A 24,643-nucleotide genomic window follows, 5' to 3' on the forward strand; every position below is an offset into this window, starting at 1 on the left:
GGTTAAGAAGAAGGTTGAAGGTGAAGAATTCAGGAAATAGAAAGAAGCATTAGGCAGAGGAGGGAAGATGTCACATCTGAATTGAAGTAGGTGAAAAGAGCTGGGCTGGACTAAGTGTGCCTGTGTGTGAAGATGAGGAACCCAGTGCCTAGCTCATGGCAGGGGCTCTGAAAATGCTTGAAGTCACAATGATGCTGTTGAAAATACCTCCTCTTATATTGATATTTAAAGTTAGAGTGGCGGTATATTACATACCATCTACTTCTTACTTTTCAGTGGCTTTCAGAAATATTAGTTCTTTATTTTTGACAGAAGAGTGACATATCTGACAGGAGGTGGTTAACTCCAGGTTTTGACAAAGCCCTTGGGCTCGTTTTTAGCCTAAGATGTCATTATAAAGGAGGGAGGAATCCCTGTTCTCTAGAAAGGATGTTTTTAATGTGTTCAAGTGTGAGAAAAGATTTCCAAGTGTCGTCTGTGAGGAAATCAAGGAATCATGCTAAAATGACATAAAACATTTTTTTTTTATTTATAAGAAGAAAAGTGGGTCATTTGTTCAGCTCTCTGGCTTGAACAGAGATCAAGGTATCGTTAACATACCTAAGACAGGGACTTCCCTGGTGGCGCAGTGGTTAAGAATCTGCCTGCCAATGCAGGGGACGTGGGTTCGAGCCCTGGTCCGGGAAGATCCCACATGCTGTGGAGCAACTAAGCCCGTGCACCACAACTACTGAGCCTGTGCGCTAGAGCCCGAGAGCCACAACTACCGAGCCCACGTGCCACAACTACTGAAGCCCACATGCCTAGAGCCCATGCACCGCAACAAGAGAAGCCACCACAATGAGAAGCCCACGCACCGCAACGAAGAGTAGACCCCACTCGCCGCAACTAGAGGAAGCCTGCACGCAGCAACAAAGACCCAATTCAGCCAAAAAATAAATAAATAAATTTATTTAAAAAATAAAATACCCAAGACAAACTACAACATGAAAAGACTTCCCAGAGTAATTTTACAATTATTTTCTAATTCTGAAAATAACGCTAGAATGATAAAATTAAGCTTGTTTATTATATTATCTTCTCTGAAAAGAATTAGAACTGATCAGTTACACCATTTTAACCCCCCTCCCCCAATTTTTGTTTAATATCTTAGATTTTTCCTCTTGAGGAAATCTATAACTTTGGTATTATATCTTATAAAAGCCTACCATCCAAAAAAAAAAATAGAAAAGGTTTTAGGTACTTTGTGCTAAATTAATGATTCTTGTCAATTTAATATTACCTGAAATGACTGAATCACAATTGAAAAATGAATTTAATGATGTACAGTGTAATCATATATGCAAAGCAATTAGAGACTATTATACCATAAGGAATGGTTGGCATTTCAAAATAAAATTTTAATTGGAAATAGCTTCAGTTTTTAAGTGCTAAATCTCAATTTTCATGTTACTCATCACACGTTATTTTGTATTTTTTTTAATCTGGTAAATTGGAGATCAAAAAAGTCTTCTCTAAGAGGTGAATAAGGACAAATGTTCGAAAACAAAGCATGGATAAGGCAAAGTAAGCTAGGAAACAGACCAAAAAAAACAACAAAATAATGATTAAAACTGCAAAATAAAATGTAAAATAATTTTGCCATAAAAAAGTGAAATGAAAAAATCCTCTCATTCACTGAAAATAAAATTAGCTAAGTTATGTTGTAAAACAAATAAGAGCTACCATCTCTTACATGCATCTCTTAAGAGCAAGGCCCTTTATAAACATTGCTGCTAATTTTCAAGGCAGGTTTGCAATGGAGGGTACTATTTTTTCATTTGAAAGAAGAATAAACTTCAGCTCAGAAAGGTTTAAAGACTTGTTCTGAGCCACATACCTAATAAGTGGCAGAGCAAAATAATTCAACACAAGAGAATCTAAAATTATTGTTATTATTCCAAAGCTCATGATCTTTGAACTATGCCCTTTGAGCTCTTGGATGAAAAGAGAACAGTCCTTGATTTTGCTGGAGGAAATCAAGAACATTAATGAAGATTTTGACTTAGAGATAGATGGCTCTATGGTCAGTCCTGCATTTATGCCAGGAAGGTGATTACTTACAATACATATCTGACGACTCTTGGAAGAAGAATCGATATGTGAGAACAGTACCCCTCTAGTGAGATGCAATTGTCATCGTTGAATTTTCTTGTTGGTACTAAGGGCTTAACCTCTGGATCTAGCTTTGGGAACCTTAGGTGAAATAGCAACCCATTAGCAAAGAGCAGGGTCTTAACAATGTTTCCATATAAGGTCCTGACCCTTATTAGCACAGGGTCTGTAGCACACCTCTAAAGTATGTGAATGAGGTTTCTCGAAGCCAAAAGTAACTATCTAGAGGTTTAGACACCCCTCAGACCTTCCCAGCTTCCCCCAAGACTGAGGTAATTGGGATCTCACCACTCCCAGAAATTCATTCACAGCTCCATCTTTGCTAGGCTTCACATAAAAGAAATAGAAAACAAGACAGACAGATTGTAATGGGAACAGAAAAACAAGGTTTGGGATGAGATGGAGGATACCAGGCTTTCTGGGAGAGGGAGGAAGACACAAAGAAGGAGGAGGAAAAGGAGTGTGAATAATCCCAAACAAACTGCTTACACCTCAGTTTTGCCTACTTTAGGAAAATGGAACATTTAGTGTCCTGGTAAGTAATCTGAGATAATGTATGTAAAGGACCTACCCATAAAATGCTAAGTTCATAAGAGGGTTTCTAAAATGATAGCTATTAGTATTATCATCATCATCGTCATCAACATTATTATGTCTGAAAATCTGTAGGTTGTTATACGTTGTTATTCTAGATGACCTTGTGTTGCTGTCTCCATTTCAAGCGCTGTGAATTGCCTAAATTTAAAAAAGTTTTTTCTTTTTATTTATTTTTATTTTTTTAAAGGAAATTCTGGACAAAAAGGCCAGAAGGGGGAAAAAGGGAGTGGAAGCGTGCTAAGTAAGTTTATGGTTTCTTGGTTTTTTTGTGTGTGCCTTTGTAATAAACAAGCTTGTGATAGTGGTGGTCTGGGCTTGAGGCAAAGGTTGAGAACTTCAGTGTTGATCCATGGGGATTCTCTGGAAGTCAGCCACAGCTTTCTACAAATAAACTGTGCTAACTGGTGTAAAACAAATAGATTAAATTATACTACTCTAAATCTCATTACCCATTTGTATTTAGTTTTTGTGATGAGTGTAATTTTCTAAAAATTTCACATAGAAAATTGTTCAATTTTCAAGCCAATTTCAATCTGCTGAAAGAGAATCAAGCTTATGAATAGAAACAATACAGCCTCCCTACCTACTAACTGAAATAACTGAAATGTTACATATAGGAATTTGAACAATCTAAGAACAGGCTAATTCTCTGACAGCTGGGGTATTTTTGTGTGTTTTGTTTTGTTTTGATAAAAACTTGAGAAGTGGTATTCGATATCCCAGACCTTCAAAACTGCAACAGAATAGATTTCACAACAGGGATCTCTGTGGGTGGAATGCTGACCTCATGTTCCAATGTAGAGAATCTGTACATTGGATCTTGAAAACTAGATATTAGATAAGATATCTTCAGTAGTCACAGTGCCATAAGTCATTGGTTGTGTGTCTAGGCCAAATCTACCAGATATAATGAAAGGATTTTGAAAGGGAATGAGGAATCCACACTTGATTTCTCAGAAACCAAGCGTTCCTCCTCTGTGTTCCTAGTTGGAGCTGCATGTAGTGTGTGTGTGTGTGTGTGTGTGTGTGTGTGTGTGTGTGTGTGAGAGAGAGAGAGAGAGAGAGAGAGAGAGAGAGAGAGAGAATAAGTGATACACACACAGCTATCATAATCTTTACCCATCAAGGGTCTGTTTTAGGCAGATTTTCACAAATCCTTTAATGGATCCCCAAATCTAGCAGTTTTCAGTTGTAATTATTGTTTAAAAAATGCAGTCCCAGTTTCTCTGTCTTAGTAAAAATAATTATTTTTACCTCATACACTGTGTTGATGCCACATTTAGGCAGCTTAGGGTCACCATTGTGAATGCCAGCCATTTAAGAGTGGTGTAACCACATGATGCTTTCTACAGTTGTTTTCGTAAGTGTTTGCATTGTTGAAGTGTGTTTGCCCCTAAATTGAACAACACTGAGTATTGTGTGTCTCCTCAAAGTGCTTTAGTGTTAGTCAATGATTATTATTGTTGTTATTATTATATTAAGATAATAGAAACAATAGGAAAAATTCTCCTTTGTGTCCATTTATTCTTTGATGTGATCACTTTGATCTGTTGTTTTACTTTTTATTCCATTTCTTCTCCTTTCTCCTTGTCACTCCATTTATTTTCACTGAACTCCTGTGTAACTCTTCCCTATCTGCATGTTTATTTCTATCTTTATCTCTACCTTTATCTTTGATTCTTCTTTATCTCCTTTTCTCCTTTTCCTGAGACTTTCTCTGAGCTTCTTAACCTTGACTCTGGTTAAGCTTGGCAAATAAGGGACACCTTTATTTTGTAGCCTGTTAATCTAACACCCACACTGTCTTTTGTTACCTGAGGTAATCAAATGCCTTGAATTTTTTTTTTTCAGATACGTTCAGATATGTTTTCAGTTACAGATATTTTCATGGCTGTTTTGAAGTTTACGTGCTTGCTTTCTTTGAGGAAGTATTAAGAGAGATTTCTGTGTATAAATGTGTGTGTGTGTACATAGCCTCCAGATTCCTCTCCACGTACCCAGCCCCTCATGGAGAGTATATAATTCCTTAATGTTTCAAAAAGACAGAAAGAATCAAATACAGAAACATCTGTACAGTGTGTTCTGTTTTCTCCTTATTTAAGTTAATATGCCAGTCATCTGCTATGGCAGTGTGTGTGGCTCTTTTCTCTCAGTGGCTACACACTCTTCCATTATATAGCGCTACCGTAATTAGCATAATGTATCATTCAGTTCCCTAGTCATGAACACTTGATGATTTTTCTTTGCTTTAGCTTGGCTTTAAGAAACAGTGCTACATTCAGCACTCTTTTACATGATCTTGTGAGAATATTTTTTAATAGAGAATTTGCTAGCAGTAGAATCAATAGTTCAAAGGTGACGTGCATTTTACAATTTGATGGATTCTTACAAATGGCTTCCAAAAGGTTGTGCCAATTTGTTCCCTGTGAAAGTGCGTGATTCCCCACATATTCAATTAATTCTGGTATATGAAAATTTATATTGAATTATTTTGCTGTACTTTTAGAAAATATTTTTCAAGCATGATTTAAATATAACAAAAGTAATCATTGATTTCCTCTTTTATTTGTTTTTTGGTTCAGCTTTTTAGAATTAATTTTTATTAGAGTGTAGTTGATTTACAATATTGTATTGGTTTCTGCTGTATAGCAAAGTGAACTAGTTATACATATAGATATATCCACTCTTTTTTAGATTCTATTCCCATATAGGTCATTACAGAGTATTGAGTAGAGTTCCCTGTGCTATACAGTAAGTTATTATTAGTTATCTATTTTATATATAATAGTGTGTATATGTCAATCCCAATCTTGAAATTTATACCCCCCCTTCCCCATTGGTAACCACAACTTTGTTTTCTACATCTCTGACTCTATTTCTGTTTTGTAAATAGGTTCATTTGTACCATTTTTTAAGATTCCACATATAAGCAATATCATATGGTCTTTGTCTTTCTCTGTCTGACTTACTTCACTCAGTATGACAATCTCTAGGTCAGTCCATGTCACTGCAAATGGCATTATTTCATTCTTTTTTATGGCTGACTAATATTTTATTGTATATATATACCACACCTTCTTTATCCATTCCTTTGTTGGTGGACCTTTAGGTTGTTTCTATGTCCTGGCTATTGTAAATAGTGCTGCAATGAACATCGGGGTACATGTATCTTTTTGAATTATGGTTTTCTCTGGATATATGCCCAGGAGTGGGATTGCTGGATCATATGGTAGTTCTAGTTTTAGTTTTTAAAGGAACCTCCATACTGTTCTCCATAGTGGCTGTACAAATTTACATTCCTACCAACAGTATAGGAGGGTTCCCTTTTCTCCACACCCTCTCCAGCATTTGTTGTTTGTAGATTTTCTGATGATGCCCATTCTGACTGGTGTGAGGTGATACCTCATTATAGTTTTGATTTGCATTTCTCTAATAATTAGCGATGTTGAGCATCTTTCATGTGCCTCTTGGCCATCTGTATGTCCTCTTTGGAGAAATGTTTATTTAGATCTTCCACCCATTTTTTGATTGGGTTGTTTGTTTTTTTGATATTGAGCTGCGTGAGCTGTTTGTATATTTTGGAGATTAATCCCTTGTTGGTCACTTCGTTTGCAAATATTTTCTCCCATTCTGTGGGTTTTCTTTTCATTTTGTTATGGGTGCCTTTGCTGTGCAAAACCTTTTAAGTTTAATTAGGTCCCATTTGTTTATTTTTGTTTTTATTTTCATTACTCTGGGAGGTGGATCAGAAAAGACCTATCACATCTGGCTGTGATTTATGTCAGAGAGTGTTCTCCCTGTGATTTCCTCTAAGAGTTTTATAGGATCTAGTCTTACATTTAGGTCTTTAATCCATTTTGAGTTTATTTTTGTGTATGGTGTTAGAGAATGTTCTAATTTCATTCTTATTTCCTCTTTTACATATGTGTCAGGACCAGCATAACTCCCTGATCATATTAGGGCAGGCCCCTTTGAAGATCAGGTGGGTTGGGCGGGACACCCTGTGCCACCATCTCACTAAAAGGACCTTCACCTCTGGACAAGTCACAGCACAACTGATTCCAAGATCCCTTTGTGGCTCCTCCAGACAACCTTGGTTCCCGAATGGTGCCTGGCTTCCGCATGCCTTCCTCTCCTGGTCCTTGGTACTGTTTGGCTCTCTGCTCCCTTGCTCATACCTCTACCCACTCTAGCACCCCACCATCACCACCGTCCTGAGCTGGGACGCCTCCCAGGTACTGACTGGCGGGCTGTTCCTACCTTCCTCAGAGCTAGGCCAGGAGCCATCTGCCACCCGCTCATCCAGTGTCTTCTGAACCCATCGGATTCCAGGAGAAATCTCATGGATACCGATTATATGTGCATTCTCTACCCTCAAAAGTACCAGTCTCAACCAGAGATAGGGATGCCCTAAAAGAATCCGTTTGTTCATTCAGCATATGTTTATTGTGTACCTCCTGGAGCTGGACTAAACTGCTCATAAGATAGCCATTGTCCCTGGACTTCCTGAACTAATTGTCCCAGGAACACATAGATGTGGAAACAGGCAGTTATAGAATAGAGCAGAGGTATATGGTGGGAAGGAACAGGGCTCCATAGGTGTTCAGAGCAGGTCAAGACTTTTTAATTCCTTAGAATTTTAAAAAGGTAAATTGACTTTGATTTGCTTAGTTTGCATTTATGTCTTCTTATTCTCCAATTTATGGCATATTTGTTTTCAAGTTTTATAGTGAGGGCTAGTGGAGCTGGGGCAGTTCATTCAACATTTTTGAACCAAAAAACAAAACTTGTTTCCTTAAAATACCGAGCTGTTTCAAGCAACAATATTTTGATCATAAAAAAAATTGCTGAAAAAAAAAGATGAAATTGTTTTAGTCTAAAAAGGTCTTTTCACCAGCCTGCTGCATTTAGTATCCTTGGTAAAAGCACATGTAAAAAACAAAGTTCCTAAGTGTGCTAGTTACGTTATTGAATAAAAACTGTAAAAAAAAAATTTTTTTTTAAACACAACTCATTGTACTTCATGCTTCAAATATCCAGTATAGATCCTGGAGAAAAATAAATATTTCAGTAGAACTGGAGATATTTTGTGTAGGTGAAGAAAGGGCTGACAGTGAGAAAGGAGAAAATGTAAGAAAAGGCAAACTAAAAAAAGGAAAAATGTGGGATTCCATGTTAGTTTTGAATGTCTCTCTATTCATCAACAGATTGAATTTTGTCAACTCTCCTTTCCTTCAAGGTTTAACACATAGTCCCAGGATTCACAACATTAATGTTCTAGTAGAATTCTCAGTAGCGTCCCTATGTGTGTCTCCCCACTTCCATTCCTTCCCCAGTGAAATGGGCATCGTATTGCCTACCTCACTGGATTGTTGTGAGGGTCACGTAAGATATTGTGTGTATGCAGATGCTCTGTAATACTATAAAGTGCTTTACACTCATAAGGCATAGTTCTCAGTGGTCATGGTCTCTCTGAACTGGAGCTGCTCTTCCTCGCTGGTATAATGCAGACATTTCAAATCTGTAAGCAGGACAGGAGTGAGAGCCAAATGAAAATGCAAGAAGCTAAATAAATGCCATGGACAAAAAGAGGTGCTGGAGAGTCAGATGAGATTTTGCATTAGGTAGAGCAACGCAAGTATGACCAGATCACAAATCAATGAGTTTGAGCCGAGCAAAAGAGCATAAGTTATAAATAAAAGGAGTGACTAAACAGAGTGCACGCCAGAGGCCAGAAGCTGTCAACAGAGGTCAGAACAAAATGTCAGGCTAATAAAACGGGAGTTCCAGGCTCTGAGGAACAAAGCGTGAGCCCAAGACGCTGCTGATGAAAAAGCTCCGAGAAGTGTTGAAACAGATTAGAGTTGTCAGTGGTACTCTGGGTCTGTGCTGGCTTGACACCAAAGTCTCCAGGAAAAAAAGGGGCAGAGAGGAATCAGATCATCCTCAGTAGTAGCAAACTGGCAACGATGACGAGCCAGTTAAAGCAAACATCTGAAGATGAGTTGTATCTCTTTGCCTGTGGTTTAATTGGGTAGGACTTCCTACCCCATTCTGTACCGGGGAACAGGCAGCACCTGGGAGCCCTCTTCTTCTGCAGCAGTACTTGGTCCACACTTGCCACTGACGGCCCTGATCCCAGGGACCCTGGGGGACAATGCCAGGGGGTTCGGTTCACCAGTTATCTGACACCCCAGACTGCAGAGGGATTCTTAAGTGTGTCAAATACGAACCTGAACTTTCCAAATTAGGGGAGAAAGGCTTTTTTCTTTAGACAGAAGTAGAAGCTGAAATGCCCAGTTCAAATGCACAAATTACACCAAATTTAATAACATATAATAAAAAGAAAACAAGTCTGCACCAAGTTCTAAAGCTTGTCCTAATAGTTTGCTGTGTTCTCACCCTAACTTGAAAGCGTATGTGTTTCAAGCAAACGGAATTCCAGCCATACAATGAAACACTTTGTGTGAGGTTCTGTCCTCAATATACCAATTACTAATGTGTCATTTCTTAGTGTTTTCTACTGTGCTTTTTACCCAATAAGACTGTAATTAGGATGTGAATTTAGAGTAAATGTCTTATTTTGAAACTCATACAATGATACGAAGTATCTGTGTGTCTTTCATTTAATTTCTGCTGAGGGCTCAGCACAACCTTAAATGAATTCTGGTCTTTCTGTAAGCATTCAGTTGACCAAAGTAAAGGCATCTCTTCCAAACATGAAATAAGTATAATAATGAGCTTTTAGAAAATATTTACTCTCTAATGCAGGGACTTTAATGCGTTATCTCATCTGATCTTCAGAAGAGCCTTTGAGGTAAGTCCTATCATCATTTCCATTTTATAGATTAGAAACTGAAGCTCACCACTAAGTGGTAGAACAGAATCACAAAGCCTGGTGTATTGATCTCCAAAGTCCCTATTTGTAACTGTGGCTCCATTCAACACTCCCACAACTAGCTTTATATATTTTTTATATATAAATACCACAAATATGTCATACGGAAGGTGTGGAGAGAGAAAGAAGGAAGGGAGAGAAAGAGATTTGTAAAGAGCAATTTGGTTTTCTAGAATGAGCCTAATCATTGAAAGACCTTAACATAAGAGTTCTTACAATATGAACTCCATTAGGTCAAATTCCCCAAAAATATTCTCAATTAATCTCTGTTAGTTTATGTTTCTTCCTTCATATCCCATTCCAGCCATTGCCTCCAGTCTCTTCCCCCAAGTATATTAACTCAGAAACATAGTCTTTCTAGAATGCTTACCTAGCCTCCATTATTGTATTGAGAATTACTCATATGCACAAGGGGAAGAAGCTACCTGCTAATATTCTATCTTTATTTCAGTAACTGGCTCAATTTGAACATTTTTTTTTTTTCAATATAATGTGATTGCTTTGATGTCCTCTTCTTTTATTGTGTCTCTTGTTTAACTGCACTGTCCTTTTCTCAGTAGCCCAGCTAGGCTTCAGCAGAGCAGAGTGTGCCTGAGCAGTGTTGTCTCCAGCTAACTTAGACAAATGCTGCTCATTCTTGACAGTTGTGTGGTGTTTCAAGCTTTATATGATTCCATAAATGGGCACTAAAAACATATAGTATTCCATTAACACAGTACATGTGTTCCTTTGTAGTACGTATAACTAATATGTCTTGTAAATTGAAATAGAGATTTAAATCAGCAGTGAATCCAGTGATTAGCACTGGTCCTGTTTAGGAGTTATCTCAGCTGACTTACAGCCTGATTCTCACAAGAGCTAATGAGACGGAAGAAAAAAACAACAACATCAATACGATTCCAGCCAGGTCTTTTGCATTAGCAAAATTTGAAATTCCTTCAGTTATGTGCCGGAATTCAGATAGAGTAGAGAGACCCAACACGCCACTCCCCATGCCTCCACAACCTCGGAGGACCAAATGGCTTTTTTCAGAGAACCAGGTCCTGGCTTCCTGTTCTGCAGTACATGTAGTCTTACACTAATACAAGATTGTTTCTTTTGTTCCAATTCAAGCACTTTCCGAACATAGGTTATAGGTTCCAGCCTTTTTTTTGGCCGCACCAGGTGACTTGTGGGACCTTAGTCCCCTGACCAGGGATTGAACCCGGGCCCTCGGCAGTGAGTGCATGGAGTCCTAACCACTGGACCACCGAAGTATTCTCGGTTCACAACCTATCATTTGCTCCCTTAACCTGGCTTCTCTGGCCATGCATTGCCCTACAATGTGAGTCTCAAGACGAGATTCCCTAGAACAGCAGTTACTTGCTTGCACATGAAGTGTCCCAGAAATATCTCCCACTGTGGCTTAACCTACAGGTCCTGACCCTTTCCTGGGGTACTACAGTTATTTTCATCCCCTGCCTCACCTGAATTGTCACTCATATCCTGCTTAACCCACTGCGAAGTAAGAACTTTCAAGTTATAATAGATTTACTCAATATCATCTGAGGTTTAGTACAGTTTATTTTGACGCAACACATTCTCAGTCTTTTAATTATTCAGTCGCTGAACTATGGGTGTTCAGTGTCATCATGGTTAACTTTGCTAAGTCACTAATTTCCAGTGTAACCAAATGTCTACTAGCCAGCTATTCTGCAGTCCTCAAATCTTGGGGGTCAGTTCTTTAATATTGAAATAAAATTGTTTGAGCACCAACCTCACATTCTAAGGCAATTCCAGTGCCTCCTGTCTGAAGTAGATTGACGAAAATATGGAAAAATTGTATTCCCCATGTCTCCTCATTCAAATCCCTGCCACGGCTGTGATAGTGGGTTTAGTAGGGTTTCTAGAAATTCAAGTGTTCCTGAAACCTCAGGATGTGACCTTATTTGGAAGTAGGGTCTTTGCAGGTGTAGTTAGGCTAAGATGAGGTCATTTTGGATTCAGGTGGGCCCTAAAGCTAACAACTGGCGTTTTTATAAGAGGAGGCCACAGAGACATGGTGAAAAGCTGGAGACAGAGGCAGGGATTAGAGTGATTCGGTTACAAGCCAAAGAACACTGAGACTGGCCGGAGTCATGAGAACCTAAGACAAGGCAAGGAAGGATTTCTCCCCAGAGCCTTCAAAGAGAAAACAGCCCTGCGGACATCTGGATTTCAGACTTCTGATCTCCAGAACTGTGAGAATAAATTTCTGTTGTTTTAATTTGCTGCACAAATTGTGACCATTTAATATCGTAGCCCTAGGAAACTCACATGCCTATGCATCTGTGATCGCTCCTTTCCCCCCACGTCACTCATTCCAACACAGCACCACACCTCTCCTTTCATTTGAGGATGTTCCCTAGCTCCACCTGGGGATCTAAGAGAATTTTACTGAAGGCTTATTCATAACAGGAAAATGTGAGCAGAAGAGTCTACAACTTTCAAGTTGAACCTTAGACTTTACTGTGTCGAAATTCCTGGCTAGATTAGACTCCATATTTTCCTCACTGGCCACTCTCCTCGGTCTCTCCCCTGCCATCAAAATACTTTGCATACTCGTGCTCCACTGAAATCTTCTCCCTCTGGTTTCTCCTCTTTACCCTGTTTGGGGGCTTCCAGAATACGTGTTTTCTTTGACTGCTGGAGTAAGATTCAAAATCTGTTAAATTATTTTTCCAAGAAATTCAGCCTATTTCTCCAAACATCTGATATCCAGTGTAAAAAAATAATAATCAGTCAATCTAAGAAAGAAATGGAAACTTTTATTCGGGCCAAATTTGAGGATTATAACTCAGCAAGAGCATCTCAGGTCTGAGAACTGTTCCGCCCATTAGAAGTCAAGGCACAGTTATATAAGTTTTTTGAGGCAGAGGGCTGTACATCAAATGATGTATTATTGACAGTTTACATAATCCAGATCTAAGGGTCATCGTGGAAAGTCATGTGATCCCGTACATGATCAAGAAGGAATGTTATCTTTGAAGGAGTTGTCTTGCTGATGCTAGGAGAATGTTGTTCTTTATGGTTGAGCAGGTATTTCTGCTGATGGGGGAGGTCTGGTCGATGCATAAGTCAGACACACAATGCACAGTAGAAGAGAGAGTGGAATCCAAAGGGCAGAGAAATTTTTTTATGTTTAAATTTTTCTTGTCTTGCCATAAAATGAGTTTTATTTCACACCAGGGTGTGCCTTTCATAGTTAAATACCTCATTAAGCTAATTATCTTAAATTAAAAATCAGTTCCCTTTCTAGAGGAATTTTGCCATATTGCAAGGACTTCTGGGTCAACTTGCAACCAGACTTTTTAAAAAAATGTTCGTTACATTTGAAACTCAAATATAATAATTACTATTGAGTAATAAATTTAACCCTAAATCCTAATTCCAATAAATGATACAAAAAAAAGAAAGCATGACCATGAGGTAAACAATATGATAATAATTGAAATGAAATGGCTACACTCCTCAAAAGTCATTTTACATTTTAACCTCAGTTCTTTACTTCCACTCAAGTAGCAGTGATGGACACAATGCAAAGACACCCCATAGTCCACATTCTTCCTGACTTCGCTTTTCAAATTAAAATTTTGTCTACTAGAGCTTGTTGCAAGAAAGAAAGTGGGGCACGAGAGGATGGTCACGTCCCAGGTCTCGCGTGAGTCCGTGGGACTACCACCAAGTGTGGGTTCTTGGCTTTGCGAAGGAAAGAATGCAAGAGCGAGCCATAGTAAAGTAAAAGGAGTTTTATTCAGGGAGATACACACTTCATAGACAGGGTATGGGGAATCTCAGAAGGCAAGAGCCCCCAAAATATGGGTGGTTAGTTTTTATAGGGCAATTTCATAAGCAAATGAGTGGGAGGATTATTCCAACTGTTTTGGGGACGGAGCGGAGATTTCCAGGAATTGGGTCATCGCCTACTTTTTGGCCTTTTATGGTTGGCCCCAGAACCGTCATGGTGCCTGTGGGTATGTCAGTTAGTATGCTGATGGATTACAATGAGTGTATAATGAGGCTCAAGGTCTAGTAGAAGTCAACTTGTCCGCCATCTTGGACCTAGTTGTTCTAACCAGTTTGTTGTGTCTTCAATGGCTATGTCATTCTTTTAAGGGTTGTGCCCTGACCCCTTCCTGTCTCAAACATAGTAGATTCATAATAGTTTTTCCTAACTTTCAAGAAAAGACTCGTATATGAAGCATTTTTATAATTTATTTTGGGCTCATAGATGGCTCCATCAGTGTCCCCATGAACATGGGACTTTAAATAAAATAGATTTCTTCTTTAAATAAAATAGATTTCAAATATAAAGAAAAGAAGGAAGAACATTTACAACAAATAGCTAATACATAGTCATGTACACACCACCCGCATTTTAGAGGTGTTGTCCTTTTACCATACGAACTACACATATTTCTCTTTTAAGAAATACCATGTTAACTAGCACAGATGAAGCCCCATTTATACCTGCCTCCCTTGCTTTTCCAGGTTAAACTTCTGTCATGGAGTTTACATGTGTCTTTCTATTCGTGTTTTTATATATTTACTACATATGTATGTTTGCATAAATGATAGATGGTATTATTTTCTGTGTTTTATATAAAGGACATTATACTATATCTCTCATTCTGAGCTTGTTCTTTCCCTCAGTTTTATGAATTTCAGCTTAACTTGAATCATAGACCCTTTAAAACAGTAAGGACATCAGTGACTATCTGGCCACCACTTATTTTAATTAAATTAATCTTAGTTTTAAAAATAATATAATTTCAGAAAATAAGAAAAAGATTTTATATTCAATTTCTGTCCCCTCTACAAAATTACTGTCAATATGCTTGGATACTTCCTTCTAATCTTTTTATATATCAATTTTTTTGGCATATTAAAATGAAACATTAATGTTAATATAGTCACTTAAATTTTATATTATCATTTTTCTCTATTTTCTGTATGATTCTTTTGACAGGAATGTTTAATGAGTCTAAAACTATCCATCTAATGTATACTATAATTAATTTAGCTATTCCTCTATTCTGAGATATTTAATATATGTTTTACTTCCTCCTTTAAAAATAAGCCTTCAATAAACAAAACAATAATAACTAGTGAACTTGTTAACTTTCACTATATTTGAAGTTATTTTCTCAGATTAGATTAGAAAACCTTTGTAAATTATCTACTCTATTGTTTATTTTTTGTCTGGTATCTTATAAAAATATGAATGAGCTATTTGTGTAATAAATATTTTATATATTTTAATATTACACACAGGCTTTTAAAAATATATAGAAATTATCAGTACTCTACACTTTCCTCCAAATCTAGGGAATAAGAGTAAGATTTCCTTTAGAAAGTTAAACTGCAGTGAATCAGAGCAGAGAGATGTCAAACCACCTAACTTGATGGAATATATTAACATATATAAAGAAAAATGTGTTAAGCAAAGAGCACTGGCCAAACCCAGAGGCAAAATCTCATAGCTATGTCTCATTGTAAATTAATAAATTAATTAAACGAACAATTCACTGATTGTGATTTGACTTCTTGTGCAGATTGCCCACAGAGAGAAAATGGCCTTGTCAAGTAGTTAAAAATATTCCCGTTTTTGAGGCAACTACCTTTCTGGTTGTAAATTGAATTGACATTTAGTCCTGAGAGTCTGTTTAACGTTAGTCTGCCACTAAGAGATAAATCCTCTAAACCTACAAATAATCAGGTTTTGGAATATGTGAGGTTTCTGATCAGACCCTGCCACCAGACCGGTCCACGTTGGAGGGCTCTTCGTGGACAGCCACATAGTTTTTTCCTATAATAGACTCACGTTTAAATCAACCTCTCCTTCGCAATTTCCTTTACTGCTTCTACACATAGAAACTATATTCTCTCTAGAGACTGGTGACATACTAAATTCTACTTCTTTCAGTGTTTGATATTTGAAGCATTTGCCAATTTAATCCACTCAGGTAATAGAGATGGCGTATCAAGAAGAGGTCAAAATTCATTCATGCACACCATAAACCCTTCATCAAGTGACTTCATCAAGTGATATTTGGTCAGGTATTGAAAAGATAACGGGAAGGACCTCAGTCTGGGAGAGAAAATTACCTAGTTCACGGTGCCTTGCAGGGCAGTAGTGCTATGCGAGCCTGAGAAGGGATACCAGTCCAAACTGGGGGCTGAGGGTGAAGAAATGGGAGGTGCCAGTGGTGGGGAGGGGAGGAAAAGGTGGGGGGGATTGAGGAACGAAAGCCCCAGAAATAAAGGAGAGCAAGGCTTATTTGGGAATGTGAGTAATTATACAATTGAACTAAAGGGAGCAAGGAGAGGGGGTGGAGAGGTTTTCAAAGGGTTAAACTGGAGAAGTAAGTAGAGATTAATCATGACCTTATTTGTTCCAGGGGTCACACGGCAGGATTTTCCCTACTGAAATCCTCTATCATACGAGTCTTATGTTTTCAATTATATCAGGGGTTGGCAAGCTTTTTCAGAAAAGGACCAGCTAGTAAATATTTTTGGTTTGCATGCCAGAAGGTCTCTGTCACACTATTCAACTCTTCTGTGTAGCCTGAAAGCAGCCCTACTCAGTATGTAAACTAATGGGCATGGCTGCATTCCACCAAAACTTTATTTACAAAATAGACAGCAAGCTGAGATTGGCTTAAGGCCATAGTTTACTCATTACTGGTCTCCAAGAGTCTCTTCAAGATTTATCATGTTTGGAAATAACAAAGGTCAAATACACTCACATCTGAAACCACAGGGTAGGTTTTGTCTATCTGTAAAATGTCATCCTACTCGGTTAAGATCTCCTCTTTGAGAAGGATAAGTATTAAATAGGAAAGTAGTTAAAAAATTAATAAGGTGATTAATATCATGATAATATATTCATTCTAATGCTTTCTCCACAAAATGTAAACCTCAAAATTTTCAAAACTTGTAAAAGTAAAACCTTTACATTTGTACTTCATTTTTTTTTTTTTTTTTTTGCGTTATGTGGGCCTCTCACTGTCTTGGCCTCTCTCGTTGCGGAGCACAGGCTCCGGACGTGCTGGCTCAGCGGCCATGGCTTATGGGCCTAGCCACTCCGCGGCATGTGGGATCCTCCCGGACCGGGGCACGAACCCGTGTCCCCTGCATCGGCAGGTGGACTCTCAACCACTGCGCCACCAGGGAAGCCCTGTACTTCATTTTAAAGAATGAACTATTTAACCTTCAAAATAACCTCAGAAATACTTGAATCTTGAGGGCAGGATACATGCTTTATTCAAATAATTTCTGAAACCAAGGAAAATGCCTGCCACAGAGAAGTTGTGTTTAGATGCTTTAACTAAGAGCAAATATCATTTTCTCTTTTTAACAGTTGGAAAATTTGGTCCTAGAGAGATTGAATAGTTTAATAAGCTCACATAAACAGTGTCAGAGGAATAAGTAAAATCCAGATTATCTAACTCGTGGATTTTTAATTTCAGTTATACTCTACAGTCAGGGATATTAAAAGAACACCAGGCTAAACATATAGCATAATGAATATTCATAAATACACGAAGATTATTAAAATGTCTGATGAACCGGGCTTACTGTCTTTGCTCAAAACTCACCTTCAACAGGGAAATGCCTCTCCCCTCCCCCCATTCCAGGAATGGCATGTGAATGTAACTGACCCTGTCTTTGGCCCAAGCTGTTTAGTCCATAGATGGGCATCTCGCCCAAACTAGGTCATAGGAGGACTTCCTTGGATATTTTAGAACTGTCTCCGAGAAAGAGACTGTAAAATATAAATGTAGGACTTGTTAATAGACGTGTTCACTGGGGAACAAAGATGGCCAGCTTGCAATCAAAGGAAAGAATGAAGCAGCTTAACAGAGAGGCTCTTGGATAAAATTTGGAGAGAGAATCCTGAGCAGATTCAAGTGATGATTCAGCTGTTCCAGGTGACTAACTTAAACCGTGTATCTCAGATTGGGACTTGAACCCACAGTCTTTTAACTGATACCACACACCTGGTCTCAGAACTTAATGAAGCTCAGGTTCTTGATGTCTCATCACAGAAAGAATTCACTGAGAGACCAAGTGATAGGTAAGAAGTGGATTTATTTAGAGAGAAATGCACTCCACAGACAGAGTGTGGGCCATCTCAGAAGGTGAGAAAGGCACCAGGGTACAGGGTCAGTTTTTATTGGGGGGGGGTGTAATTTCTTAGGCTAATGAGTGGGAGGAGTATTCCAGCTATTTTGGGGAAGGGGTGGGGATTTCCAGGAACTGGGCCCCACCCACTTGTTGACCTTTTATGGTCAGCCTTGGAACTGCCATGGAGCCTGTGGGTGTGTCATTTAGCATGCTGATGTGTTACAGTGAGCATATACAGAACCTCAAGGTCCAGTGGAAGTCTCGTCCCCATCTCAGACCTAGTTGGTTCTAACCAGTTTATGTCATGTCCTATGGCTATGTCATTCTTTTAAAGGTTGTGTCCTCTATTTACAATAGCCAGGACATGGAACCAACCTAAATGTCCATCAACAGATGAATGCATAAAGAAGATGTGGCACATATATACAAGGGAATATTACGCAGCCATAAAAAGAAACGAAATTGAGTTATTTGTAGTGAGGTAGATGGACCTACAGTCTGTCATACAGAGTAAAGTAAGTCAGAAAGAGAAAAATACTGTATGCTAACGCATATATATGGAATCTAAAAAAAAAAATGGTTCTGAAGAACCTAGGGGCAGGACAGGAATAAAGAGGTAGGCATAGAAAATGGACTTGAGGATAGGGGGTGGGAGGGCGAAGCTGGGGCAAAGTGAGAGTAGCATCCACATATATACACTACCGAATGTCAAATAGTTGGCTGATGGGAAGTGGCAGCATAGCACAGGGAGATTTATTTTTGACTTATGTAAAGTAATTGGGAGTGGCACTAGTTACTATTACATGACTGTAATGTTTTAAAACTACACAATCTATTCCTGGATTATTATTTCTTATTTTCTTAGGCATTTACAGTGAATGATTGGGTCACCCAGGTATTTTACTTAGTAATTGGAAGTTTGAATACTGCAATAGCAAATTATTTTCCTTTCTAAAAATGTTTTTAATGTTTGTAACTCATGTTTATTAAGTGAGGAAGGGCTTATGCACCTGGACATTATTACATTAATTCAGTATTTAGCACTGAATTATATTTTGGATGAATCAAGAAAGTAATTATAATTGTAATACTACATGTTAATGTTTGCTTTTCATGTTTCTGAGTGGCTCAGTCAGGCTTGTAGGAAATTGTTTATTTTGTTTACATATTGTTGGATTACTGTTCCAACAAAATTTGCTCAAATTAGAAAACAAAAGTTACTATTTCTTTAGTTAACTGAGTTCTGAAAACCCATACACTAAAACTCCATTTTCACATTACAGAGATACTTCTGTTGTAAGAATTGCATCTTGCTTTTTTATATTATGGTGTTCTTCAAACTCATATTTGAAAAGATATATTTAAATAGAACTGTATTTATTCATTGGCTTTTCTAATTATTAGAGAATATTTTATTTAGCACTAAGTAAATTTTAAAAATTATTTTCTGTCTTTGCCTTTTTCTGTTCTTCAGCCAAATGATTTTTTAACAAATACTTACTAGAATAGTTCAGGCTGTTTAAAGAAATTTTCTAACTCTAAGTGAAATTTTTTGTGATACTATTTACACACTTTATCTGTTCTTAGGTTCAAAATGTGTATGTTGGTTTTAAAAATGAGAAAGAGACATTTCATATTTATGTAAATCACTGCACATGATCAAAGTTTTATAAAAGTTTACTGTATATATGGCAATTTTGATTACGTAGGCATTGCAGAACAAAGTTACTTTGTTGTAAACATGGTATATTTCTTCCCAAAGTTTACTGATTTAGCGATTTCTCAAAATAAACGAAACTTGTCTGATTTCTATCTCATTAATCCTTTTTCAAAACAAGAAAAACACTTTGGGACAAAATCCAGGGGGCTTATATCAAGGAATATCTTTGCTATTTCTGAATTGATTTTGTCATTATAGTTACCTTGTTTTTCTTGGTAAAGAACAGGATGTTTGGTCTATTTTTATGTTTATGATATTATAAAATATCTTCTCCTCAACCTCCTGTATCACGGAAAGTCACTGGATGTATGTTCCAGTTTGTGTGTTAGTGCGTCAAGAAAGCAATCACTTTGTTAAAATTTTTAAAAATAGTATGAAAAATCTCTATAACATTCACAGACTTGTAGCTGTAAAATTTTAAAGTCACTGGAACAAAATCATTGCAGTGTTTTCATAGATGTAACTTATAAAAAAGCAAGAGTAGATTTACTCTTCAGATCTGACCAATATGTACAATGTTTGCAGTTAAACTCTTTACCAATAGGTGGTGCTAGAAAGTTTAATATTTATTCCAATAATTGAACTTGCTGGAAAAATGTGCTCAAATGCCTTTTTTTTTTTTAAAGCATAAAGCAATATGTACATATATGTAAAATTAAGCCCTGCTTGTTTCTGTGACAGCACCGTCTAAGACAGTTCGACTGGTTGGTGGTAGCGGCCCTCACGAAGGCAGAGTGGAAATTTTCCATGATGGCCAGTGGGGTACAGTTTGTGACGACCGCTGGGAATTGCGTGGAGGACAGGTCATCTGTAGGAGTTTGGGATACCAAGGTGCTCGAAATGTGCATAAGGGAGCTTATTTTGGACAAGGTAATTTTTTTTTTTTTAATGAAATGTAGGCATTCTCCAGTACATACAATCAAGTAGAGACAGGAACATGTAGAATAGGAAGCAGGATTCTTTTTTTAAGGCCTTTCCTAGAAAGTAGAAATGAAAAGATAGAGATTAAAAAAAAAGATGCTCTCAGACAACATTTAATGTCTAAATTTCGTTTAGACTCAATCAGTTAGTTGGACAATAGAGGAAAATATGGAAAATTCCTGGTAAAGCAGATGAACAGGAACCAGTGAATTATATAGACAAGGCATGACTTCCTGGGAAACTCATTTACATATCTGGGTCTTGCGGGCAGCTGGGCAAGTCCACGTGCTCCCCCATTCTCTCTTCTGTGGAACTGGAGGGTGGGTGGTGGGTACCAGCTTCTGCATTTACTTCCCAAAGCTTAGTCCATGATGGAGCACCTCTATTCTGAAAGGACGGTGAAAAACCCTGAAAGAGAAAGAGGCGATTTTACGGGTTCTCTATGCCTACTAATTGTGACTTCTCCTTTAAGGAACTTGATGAGAAATAAGGGAAGAGAAAGGTTACTTTCCCCTCTATTTGAGGTCGAATTGAATAATGTTTTTGCTGCATGTATATCTGCATATTTTCATCTGGATGACTCAGTAACTTGTTCTGTGAATGTATTGAAAGAGCTAGGAAGAAAATTTGCTGGGGACAAAATGTTTGAATGTTTACCCATGATATTTTTATTACCTCATTTTTTTTTCTAAATTGGCACCTAATAATAGGTTTTATGTATAATTAAACATATATAAGTGCTTCAATTCTGAAGGACAGATTAGAAAAAAATAGCCATATGTAGGTAAACTAGAATTTTATAGTCAATATTTCCTCTTTATTTATTCTACTGTCCATATGTGATAGATAATTGGTATCTCTGAAGTTCATGTTGACCAAGGAAAAAAAAAAAAAGATTTGACCATCTTGATTTTGTGTTATTCTCCTAGATAGATATGGGCAATAGGAAATTGTATGCAAAATAATAGAGATAAAACAGCAGTATTACCAGATAATCTTGTGTATGATGATAACATAGTGGAGTATGTCAAATTATCAGGTCAAAAGACTAAACAAGATAAGATAGACTTCTTAAATTCATAAAATAGATTGTTAAGTACTATTATGCTACAGTTTATTGAGTAATAACTATGTGTCAGGCATTGTGCTAAACACGTAAATAGTATTAATAATAAGATAAGATAATAATAAGATCACAATTATATCCTTTATTCCTTTACGAAAAGAATTCATTTTATCAAATTTAAGAGGTGAATTTTAGCAGGGATCCAGGTTCTAAAGTCTTTAGAGACCAGAAACTTGATTTAATTTCATAAAGAGGCTAAGCACAAGACGGAAGAGAGATGTTGAAAGTTTCTGCACCAGGTTCAAGCCTCCGGCTGTGCTGTCAGTTTTTACTTTGTGCCTTAGAGTTTTGAATAGAAGAAACAAAGGAAATAGAAAATATCCATAATTTGCCATCATCCAATAGATCTTTGGAATTTCCAAATTTTCCATTTCTACTACACTTTCAGAACTTCTTCCCCATCTTGAAAAGTGTCAGACCAAAATCATCTTTGCACCTGTAAAATTTACCTCCTAAATGAATTGTTTTAAACAGCAATAAGCTGGATTTTTTTTTTCCCCACAGAAGGGGAAAAGAAAAAAATCCCTAACTCTTAGTCACTAGAAAATCAAATGAATCAGTGAATTGTTTAGGAAGACTAAACTGCCAATCTGGATTTCTACAATGTTCTGTGAGGAAAAAATCCATTTCTATGGTAACTAAGATCCATAGCATGAAAGGCCATTTATTTAAAATACATAATTGTATGAAACATTTCAAATACAATCTGTGGTGGGAAAGTGAATAAGACGTTATACGCCAGCTCTGTTCTTTTTCGAATATGAAGCCTTGCCATAGATTTCAAAGCTGTTCTTCAATTGAGGTTCTAAACCTAGATGGTAAACACACAATTGGAGACTATTATCTTAAGATTCCATTAACTTGCAGGCCTAGTCTCACAAGTAAAATATTCTTTTCCCCACAGCTTTTATTCATTCTTGCTTATACCTCTAGGGATTTCTAGTCTAAAGCACTGGTAAGAAAGGAATAAAATACATATTCTGAAGTACTGGCCAAAAAGAAGAAAGTTCATTATTTATATAAGAAACAATAGAGTTTAGTCTCCTGTGAAATGAGTCATTTGGCTATATGGAGACGATTCTCTCCAGTTTTCTTCAGGTAACCGACTATTTCTCTAAGCTGAGCATCCATTTTCAGTGAGGCTTTGTATTCATGGTGACCCTATACATTAAACTAGAGTTTTATTATAATAAAACAATGAGATATATCAGAATTTTGTTGTTCCTCTCACATTCTCAAATACCTACCAAACTGAACTGGAAAGACTAAAAGTTTTATAATATAAACTAAGGAGATAGGAGTTGAAACCTTAGCTCTGATACATCTCAGACTTTCAGTTTCCTTTCCAATAAAATGAGAATAATAATAACAACCCAGCAGATTTATTTTAATCTGAAATGAGCTGCGTATAGAAAGTGCCCATTACGAAGCCGGACTCATAGCATTGCTCAAGAGTGACAGAGATCACTGGTAGCAGCACTGCCAGCTGTATAATTACAAGTTTATTTGCAATCCTTGTTGAATGGTAGAAAAGTCAGATCCATGTTATACTGTAGAGCGATACTCACGATGTTCCAAGGGTGGTAAAGTTGAATGTGGTTTTTCCCACAGTACAGAGGTGTGATTTAAGAAGCATTCTGTGTAACCTTCTCTTCTAATCTTCCCACTCTGCTCCACACACATCCAGCTCTGTTTCAGCTCTCTGCATATTCAGTCCCCCACAATTGAAGAATGATGATGAGAATTTTAAAATAATAAAGCAAGATGAGCTGGGAGAAAGAATAGAACTGAGGTGATTTGTTCTGGAGAAAAAGAATCTAAAAAATAAATTTCATGATCTGCTTCATTGTACATTGTATTTTAAGAAACAGGCTTGCATCGTAAACTGATGTTGGATTAGTCATGGTAAACCACCTTTTCATGTAAAGCTGTTTCAACGCCTCCTTTTTCCACTCCTCCACCTTAAATTTGCAGTTTTACTCAGGAGGAAAAGAAAAAGTAATTTTGAATGCAGAACAGAGACTGGAAAGGAAACTTAGAAATATGAGTGAAGGGGTAGAGAGAGGAGGAGGAATGCACTAGAGTTTTAATTATGTGTCATTCTTATAGGAAAGTAAGAAGAATCAGATTAATACTGTATTTTGCATTATTATCAAAATTGAAACAAGAAGATAAAAGTTTAAATTTATCTCCTTTGTATCTCTCCTCCCATTAAGGAAAGAATACAATTTTCTGGACACAGTTTCCCCCTCTCCTTTTTTTTTCTTTCTTCTTTCTTCTCATTTTAAAATAGCAAACCTGGCTTACCAGAGATAATCCTTATTAGCTTTAAGAACAATGAGTTTTGCAGTTACAAAGAAAATGATTTATAGGAACAAAGCTTAAAGCACACTCCTTTAAATGGGTTCTTTCATCTGGTTGCAACATTTGCATAAAGTGGAATGGTCTTTCTTTTTCCTGTGTAGACAAAAAGGTTAAATTAAGGAAGCACTGAGAAGCTTCTGGTGCTTGCCATTGCACGGGGCAGGGAAGGGGGAGGGAGGCTTTTCTCTCCCTATGCAAGCTTTCCAATCTCTCATCCTGGTGGTCTCCCTGTAGCAAACTTGGATGAGCTTTGTCAGAGGACAGTGGTAGTCCGGGAGTTTGTTCCAGGCATATCTGAGCCTGTCAGCTGATGCAGGAAGTAAGAGCTCGATCTGGAGCAGCTATCTCATCTTCTCCTAAATTTAAAGGAGTTGGTGCTGAAGCTCTGAACTTAAAAGCAGAAACAAAAGAAAATTCTAAACATAAATGCTATCTTTTATTCATTACCCCCTTCACATTCCATAATCAATTTTCTGAGTGGAATTTTTTAAAAATTACAAGAATAAACTGAAGGAGATCAAGAATATAACTCTGCATCTCTGAACTATCCATTAGTGATTGGAAGTAAAAGCAGTCTCAAAGATGAATAAAATATATCAATAGGTCAGAACTCTAATTCTTATATACTGCTCCCTGCGCACTGAAAGTTTCGAAACGTAAATGTTTAGTTGTTGGGTATTATGGAACCTGATATAGAGCCATTATAATAGGGTTC

General features: G+C 37.3%; 1 protein-coding gene across 4 annotated transcripts in view; it reads left to right on the forward strand.

The window, feature by feature from the left end:
• Positions 1-24,643, forward strand: part of MSR1 (macrophage scavenger receptor 1) — a 65,730-nt gene that overhangs the window by 35,319 nt on the left and 5,768 nt on the right. For 2 of the 4 annotated variants that reach the window (XM_019921640.3, XM_073798523.1), the window contains exons 8-9: positions 2,939-2,992; positions 20,199-20,387. In XM_019921640.3, coding sequence (XP_019777199.2) covers positions 2,939-2,992; positions 20,199-20,387 — 243 coding nt within the window. Of the gene's footprint in view, positions 1-2,938; positions 2,993-6,683; positions 9,344-20,198; positions 20,388-24,643 lie in introns of those variants that run through there. The other 2 variants (XM_019921641.3, XM_073798524.1) reach the window with 2 other exon arrangements.

The sequence above is a fragment of the Tursiops truncatus genome, chromosome 21, assembly GCF_011762595.2.
Source record: "Tursiops truncatus isolate mTurTru1 chromosome 21, mTurTru1.mat.Y, whole genome shotgun sequence".
NCBI lineage: Eukaryota > Metazoa > Chordata > Mammalia > Artiodactyla > Delphinidae > Tursiops > Tursiops truncatus.